A 7,032-nucleotide genomic window follows, 5' to 3' on the forward strand; every position below is an offset into this window, starting at 1 on the left:
TTTGGTGGAACTGGGGATTGAACTCAGGTCCTTATGCTTGCCAGGCAAATGCTTATTCTACTGAGCCATCTCCCCGGGCCCTATGATATTTTCTTTTTGCAGTACCAGGGATCAAACTCACGACCTTGTGCTTGTCAGGCAAGCACTTATTCCACTGAGCTATCTTCCTGGACCCGCTATGATAATGTTTTCAACTTACATTTTTAAGTATACAAATAATTTTCCTTATGATAAAAACTTTGCTTATAAGGTGAAGAGTAAAAGTTTTCCCATATCTTTTATATGCAGCCTCACTCTACGAACTCCTTCCCACCCGTCTGTGACCCTTAGCAGGCTTCTTCTGGCTGCCTTGGGTGATAAGAGTTAGGCTCACCACGCTCACATTGAGGAAGAAAGTGGGGTGATGACTGTGGGGAACTAGGAGATACGTGTCTTGTCTAAAAGGGGTAGTCACTGCTAGGCTCCACTGTTCTGATCAAGAAATACAGAGCTAGCAGGGCATGCACTAGCATGCCTAGAATCCCAAGCACTCAGGAAGCTGAGGCAGGAGGATTTTTTTGCTGTGAGTTAAAGCCGGACTGGGCTAAAAAAAAATCAGGCCAAGTCATGCATGGTGGTGCACACCTGTAATTCAGCACTTGGGAGGCTGAGGCATGGGGACTGTGGTGAGTTGGATACCAGCTTGGACTAAAAATGAGCTCAAGGCTGGCCTGAACTGCATAGTGAAACTGTCTGAAAAAAAAGGAGGGGGGCGCCCCCCGGGGAGATGGCTCAGTGGAATAAGTGCTTCCCTGGCAAGTGCAAGGGCCTGAGTTCAATCCCCGGTTCTGCCACAAAAAAAAAAAAGAGAAGAAAAGAAAAAAAGAAAAAGAAACTTGTTGCTTTAGTCAGCTAAACATATGTGGCTGGAGACCCGCATAGGCTCCGGTGAGTTCAAGGGCAGTCTGGACTATATATAGTGAGACCCTGTCTAAACCTCCCTCCCCCTAAAAACCAATCCCCTCCAACCAACCAAGGAGGCTGACAGTTAGTCTCTGAAAGTGGCAGCTCCGAGCAAAGGCTCTGAACTCTGCAGACTGGCTTCTCAATCTGCCACCTATCTGTTGTGTACAGGTGAGCTGCCCAGTTTCTGGCCTCTCTACAGTGGGATTCAACCTTCTAGGATTGTTACTGATAGGTTTTCGAGGGTGTCACAGCAGAGAAACAGGCAGAAGGAAAAAGAGAAAGGGGCTTCATCATCTTGGAGGACCCGGAGAGAATTTGGGAAGATAAGGAATTCTCTGGACTGGAACAAAGGGAGGCTGAGGCATTTATGGCCTTTTGCCCCGGGTAAGGTTTTTTTTCAGAACCGGGGATTGAACTCAGATCCTAGCGTTTGCCAGTCAAGTGCTTATCCTACTGGGCCATCTCCCTGGCCTTGGGGGGGAGGTTTGAGGGGGATGTTTAGATGTGAGCCCAGGAGCCGACTGGGGTCTTCCCTGAGGTGGCGGGAAAGGTGAAAGGAAACTGCACCCTGGGCTGAGCTGGAGAAGAAGGGGGAGGTGGTCTCTGGGAAGATAATGCTGTTGTTTTAAGGGCTTCAGCCATATTAGATGACCACCATAATAATTCAGCAATTCATAGTAGGGCTAGCACCCACCAGTTATAAGGATCATATGGGATGATGAAAGCCACAAATGCGATCACCTGGTGACGTAAGATGATGTCTCATAAAGCTTAGGAGCCAGCGTAAGAGACATGAGCCTCAGCTAGGAATTACAAAAGGCCTTCCTTGGGACAGCAGCATTAAAGGTGTTTGTTTCTGTCTTTCTGACACAGGGTTTCCCTATGCAGTTTAGGCGGGCCTTGAGCTCATTGTGTAGCGCTTCCAACCCGCAGTGATCCTCCTGCCTCAGCCTCCCAGCGCTGGAATTACAGGCATGCGCCACCACGCCCCACGGCAGCATTTAGACTGAAAGCAACAGTTTACTGGCTGGAGAAGTGGGATGGGAAATGGAGTGGAGCACAGGAGGCCCAGGAAGCTCCTCTTGAGAAGGCCTTGACTCGATTCTGCAAGCTGAAGCTCTGAGAACGCGGAGGACAATTCTCCACGAGCCAGGGATTTCCTGACTCCAGGCAGCGTGCGCCGGAGGGAGCTCCGCTTTGGCTCCAGGCTCGTCCCTGCCAACTTGGGGCTTCGCTGCACACCGGCCAGCGCTAACTTCCTGATAGAAGAACCACACCCGCCCAATATTCCGCAGGGCCCCCCAGGAGAGGGGCGCAGAGGGGGCTGGCGCGGGGTCAGCAAGCAGCAGCTTTCCGGGCGGAGCCGGAAGCCCGGGAAGGCAGGTGAGGCAGCGCCGGGGCGGGAAGCGGGCCCTCCTGCGCGGGCGGCGGGCGGCGGGCGGCGGGCGGCGGGCTGGAGATGGGGCGCGGGCAGCGCCGCCAACTTCAGGTGGAGGCGATGGGCCAGTTTGCAGGAGCTCAGTGAATGGAGGCGGTGCGCCCCCTGGGAGCCGTGCCCGGTAGTGGCGGCCGGATGACCCAGATAAGGAGGGGTGGGGGGCGGCTCAAGATGGGGGTAGCTCGCCTGGCACACTTTTCTTCTCACCAAAGCTAACTCTGGCCGGCATGATGGATTCCTGGGCTCCCAGAACGGCTGGGCCGGACGAGACCTTGAAAGGGGAGTTACCGCGGCGCGGCGCGCGCCAGAGCTGGGAACTTTCCTGAACACTGTTACCATTCCTAACTCTGCTTCCAGGTGGGTATCAGCAAGCCCATTTTTCAGGTGAGAAAACCGAGGTTTGGTCACTTCCCGGGGCGGGGCAGGGATTTTTTGTTTTTATGACCCCCGGAGTCATCCCTGGGGGCCTTCACGCCTCGAGAGACACTGATTGCCAGAGGTTTGGGGGAAGGAGCGTCGGGTATGCCGTGCCCAAGCCTTCCAGGGGACAGCAGCGTGTGTACTTGTTGGCGAGAACTGCGCCTCCTTTGTCGCGACGGTGCTGATTACTGTCGCTTTCCTTTAAAAGGCCTTCCCTTTCCTGATAACGAAATCCTCACCACACGGGGCCCCGACATTCTCCCTCACGCGCACTGATCCCCACTGCTGACAGCAAGCCCTCCTTCCCTGGCGAGCGGAAACTTGGGACTACATCTCCCAGCACGTCCCTTCAGAAGGGGTGGCGAGCAGAGCACGGAAAGACTTTCCGTTTCCGGCGGCTCGCAGGTTGGCTCGTCCGCGGAGATGGGTGCACGTTTGCCCAGTCCGAGTCCTTTCTCTGGAGCGCTCCTGAGGGGACTACGTCCCCCAGCAGGCACAGGCGCAGGGCTTGTGGCGCGGCAGCCATCTTTGCTGTAGTCCTTCTCCCCGCTTCCGCGGGGGCTGGCCTTAGCGCCTGGACTACAAATCCCAAGTCGCCGCCCCTGGCCTGCGGGCGCCATCTTGGCCGCAGTCCCCGCCCCGCCCCTGCCATTGTCTCGGCGGAGAGCGGAGGCAGCCGGGAAGACTGCAACTCCCGTCGGGCTTTGCGCCGCCGGGTGCGGGATTTTGACCGTAGAGGCGGGCGGCGAGGTACCGAAGGTGGCTGAATGAGGCGACCTGGAGAGGTTAGGTGGCCTGCCATCTTTATGGTAGTCTCTTTATTCTCCCGGTTCCGCTATTCTTAAGGAACAGTAGAAGGCTAGAAAACTACTATTCCCATCGCACCTCATGAGCTCGCCTGCTAGTCAGGTGTACGCCCCTCTTCCGCCATCTTGCTTGTAGTCCTCGTTCCTTTTCACCTTTCCATTGTTCCTGACGAGTAGAAATGGCAGCGGGAAGGCAGCAGATGGACTGCGACTCCCGTCAGGTACTACACACGCGGAGGGTTGTGGATAGGCGGGCGTGTGAGTGCCTGGGAAGGAGGCTGGGGCGGGGGAGAACGCCATCTTGTTTGTAGTCCTCGTTCCCGCTCCTTTTCTATGCTCGGCAACGGGGAGCCTCGGGCCAACCGGACTCGCACTCCCGGCGTCCTCGGCGCCCGCCTCTGCGCGCCTTCCGCCATCTTGTTTGTAGTGCCCGCCGGCCCGGGGCTCCCTTGTTTCCGCAGCAGCGTCAGCGTTCGCAGAACTACAACTCTCGTCGTGCCCCGCGCGCGCCCACCCTGGAAAGCAGAGGTGGCGGAGGGAGGCGGGGGTAGGGGGCGGGGTTCCTCTGGGAGAAGGAGGGAGTAGAGGAGGAGGAGGAGGAAAGAAGGAGGGAGGGGAGGGAAAGAGAGGAGGAAGGAGGAAGGAGCTGAGGAGGGATGAGAGAGGCGGCCAGGGCCCCGGGCCGAAGCAGCGCGGGGCCGTGGGACCAGGGGGGCTGAGACACCCCAGCTGCCCCCTCCCCGGTCCCTGTCCCACTCTACCCTTTCCTCCCACGCTCCCGCTCGAGGAGGGGGTTTATTCAAATTTTATTTAAATTCCTATCTCCTGAGGGTCGCGCGCTGGGGGAGGGGGAGAGGGCGGGGGCGCGCGCTGGCTGGGGGGCGGGGCCGGAGCAGCTTCCTTCACCCCCTCGGCTCTCCCGGTCGCCGTAGAGCGGGGGGCCGCAGTCCAGGGGCGGGCCCAGGGGAGGGGGGCAGGTTACGGCGACCCCCCCCTCCCCGGGAACCGGCGGTGGGCGGGGCTTGAACCCCGGAAACGGCGGGGGGCCCAGGCCCGTTCCTGGACCCCTGGGCAGTGGGAACCGGGAAGGGGCCAGTTAAAGGGCCGGGGGCTCGGGGAGAGGCGGGGCGTTTGGGGGGAGGGGAGCTGGGGCACGAACCCGGGACTGAGCGGGGCCCGGGCAGAAACTGAGCACCCTGCGCCCGAGGAGCCCCCGTTGGTCTGGGGGGGCTGAGGGACTGAGCCCCCCAGAGGAGGATCTCCCCCTGGAAGGGCCGCGCCGCAGCCCGTGGGAGGGCCTCGCCCCCGGCGCCCCTCATCTCCACTCGCCACCGTACCGGCCTCCGCCGGAGGGAGGGGCCGAGCGCCCTCGGGGGGCCGTGGACCCCGGCGTTCTGAGCGTTCCGCGCCCCGCGCCGCCCGGCCCCCCCGCTGCCGATGGCCGCCGACCCGCCGGGAGCTGCCGAGAAGGGAGAGATGGCTCCCGGGACACGTGTGAGGTGGGTTCGTGCGGCTCCTCCTCACCCCAGACCCGGGCAGCTCCCACTCCATTCATCCTCAGCCCAGCCTCTCTCCCCCTTCCCCGCCCCTCCCTCTCCTCCCTCTGCTCCAAACGCCTCGGCTCCAGCCCTCCTTCCCGTAACCTCTCCGCCCAGGGAGCTGGCCAGCCTTCCCGGACCCTGCTGCCCCTTCCAGACCCCTCTACCCATCCCTGCGGTCGCCGCCCTCAGGGCCCTTTCCCTGGAGCTCTGGAGGGTCCCTTACTCCGTGGATAGGTCCCTGGCACGGGGCAAACTGGAGTAAGACTGTCTGGGAAGAGACCCTCTAGGCCTGCTGAATCCCTGTGGGATCTTGGAGGATCTGGTTTCCATGGGGAGGGAAGCCTGAGGGATTCCAGACAATTAGGTATGGAAAGCAGCCTGGGAAGCTGGGGGGATCTAAGACTGAGCCCCTCCTGGGTTCTGTGGAGACAGGCCGAGTTCTAGAATCCCAGGGAATCCGGGAGGTTACCCAGGTTGACCTAAGCGATCGTAGAGGATGTGAGGGGAAGGACTTTGAAGAACAGGAGTGGAGATCCTGGGCTGAAAATAGGGATTCTGGAGGAACGTCTCAGAGGCGACAGAGTCTTGAGAAGTTCGAAGGGGCAGAGTGGATGTTAGAGATGAGGGCAAGGATCCCATTGGGTCTGATGATGCTGAGATTTGGGAGAAAGAGATTGGATGGCTGTTACCTATGAGAAAGGGAAAGAAAAGGGAGAAATAAAAGTGGTGTTTCTGCTTAGGGATCTGTGGTGTCTTGGAGATAAACTTTGGGAATTTTAGGTGGGCAAGTGCCTGGGGTCGCTTGGATAACGGGAAGAGTTGAGACCTTTTTGATGTACTGTCAGACAGTGAGCTCCTGGCTTCTGTAGAGTTTTAGCTTGGGAATGTCAGGGAAGTGGCCCCAGTAACCCTCTCTTCTGGGCTGGGGAAGGGGCACTGAGAAAGAGTGAGAGGAGGAATGAGGTTGGGAAGCCAGTTCTCATCACTCCATGAGGAACAAGATGAGCTGCTGCAGGAGAAGAGGCCTTGAATAGAGAGAAAGGTCCCCAACCCTAAGGTGCATAGACACATGGGAGGAGGGATCTCTTTGTCCTACTAGGTAGGAGGGCAAGCTCTGACTCCCCAGGGTTGGGGCTGAGCTGCCAGGAATCTCCCAGACCATGGCCCCAGTGGGCGCATTTGACCCTGCCACCATCTACCCACAGCCCTCGGCGTTGCTGACGCCCCCAATGTCGTCGAGCAGCCGGGGGCCGGGGGCCGGAGCGCGCCGACGCCGAACCCGCTGCCGTCGCTGCCGGGCCTGTGTGCGAACTGAGTGCGGGGACTGCCACTTCTGCCGAGACATGAAGAAGTTCGGGGGGCCCGGGCGCATGAAGCAGTCGTGCCTGCTCCGGCAGTGCACCGCCGTGAGTTCTGTCCCACTACCAATTGGGCCCCTTGGAAGGTCTAGGCACACATCCTCAGAAGTAACCTTGAACGCTGGTCCATGTACTTTTTGGCGTGGCTGGTGGCTGTTTCCTAGAGGTGCTGTTTGTGCATTCACAGCCACTGATTTGTTTAAATGTCCATTTTTACCCTTAATCTGCAAGTGGGGGAAGCTACACAGAAGGCTGTGACCCAGCCCTGCCTTTTCTCTCTCCAGCTTTGAGAAGCATGAGGCAATAGAAAGCGCAGCCCCAGCTCTGGTTCCCTAGTCACCTGTGTGTGAAGATTCTGTTCCCACACCTGTCTCTTAGGAAGAGTTCTTACCTTTCTCTGGCCTCTTCTTCCATATCAGAGTAGTCTTGAATTGGAGGCTAGGTTCCCTTTTTGTTTGATCTTGAGTGAGTAGTTTTGAAACTGAGGTAGCTTTTCTTTAAAATATTTCCTTTTTTTTTTTTTT

The 7,032-nt window shown here is 58.4% G+C and overlaps 1 protein-coding gene across 5 annotated transcripts in view; it reads left to right on the forward strand.

Moving 5' to 3' along the window:
• Positions 1–1,993: 1,993 nt before the first annotated feature.
• The window catches only part of Fbxl19 (F-box and leucine rich repeat protein 19), a 27,381-nt gene continuing 22,342 nt past the window's right edge, over positions 1,994–7,032 (forward strand). For 3 of the 5 annotated variants that reach the window (XM_023723580.1, XM_023723627.1, XM_023723667.1), the window contains exons 1-2: positions 4,755–5,108; positions 6,356–6,556. In XM_023723580.1, the coding sequence (XP_023579348.1) occupies positions 6,380–6,556 (177 nt within the window). In that variant the 5' untranslated portion in view covers positions 4,755–5,108; positions 6,356–6,379. Of the gene's footprint in view, positions 2,329–2,595; positions 2,741–4,745; positions 5,109–6,355; positions 6,557–7,032 lie in introns of those variants that run through there. The other 2 variants (XM_023723549.1, XM_004622981.2) reach the window with 2 other exon arrangements.

Source organism: Octodon degus, unplaced genomic scaffold (genome assembly GCF_000260255.1).
Source record: "Octodon degus isolate 3935 unplaced genomic scaffold, OctDeg1.0 scaffold00001, whole genome shotgun sequence".
NCBI classification, from domain to species: Eukaryota; Metazoa; Chordata; class Mammalia; order Rodentia; family Octodontidae; genus Octodon; species Octodon degus.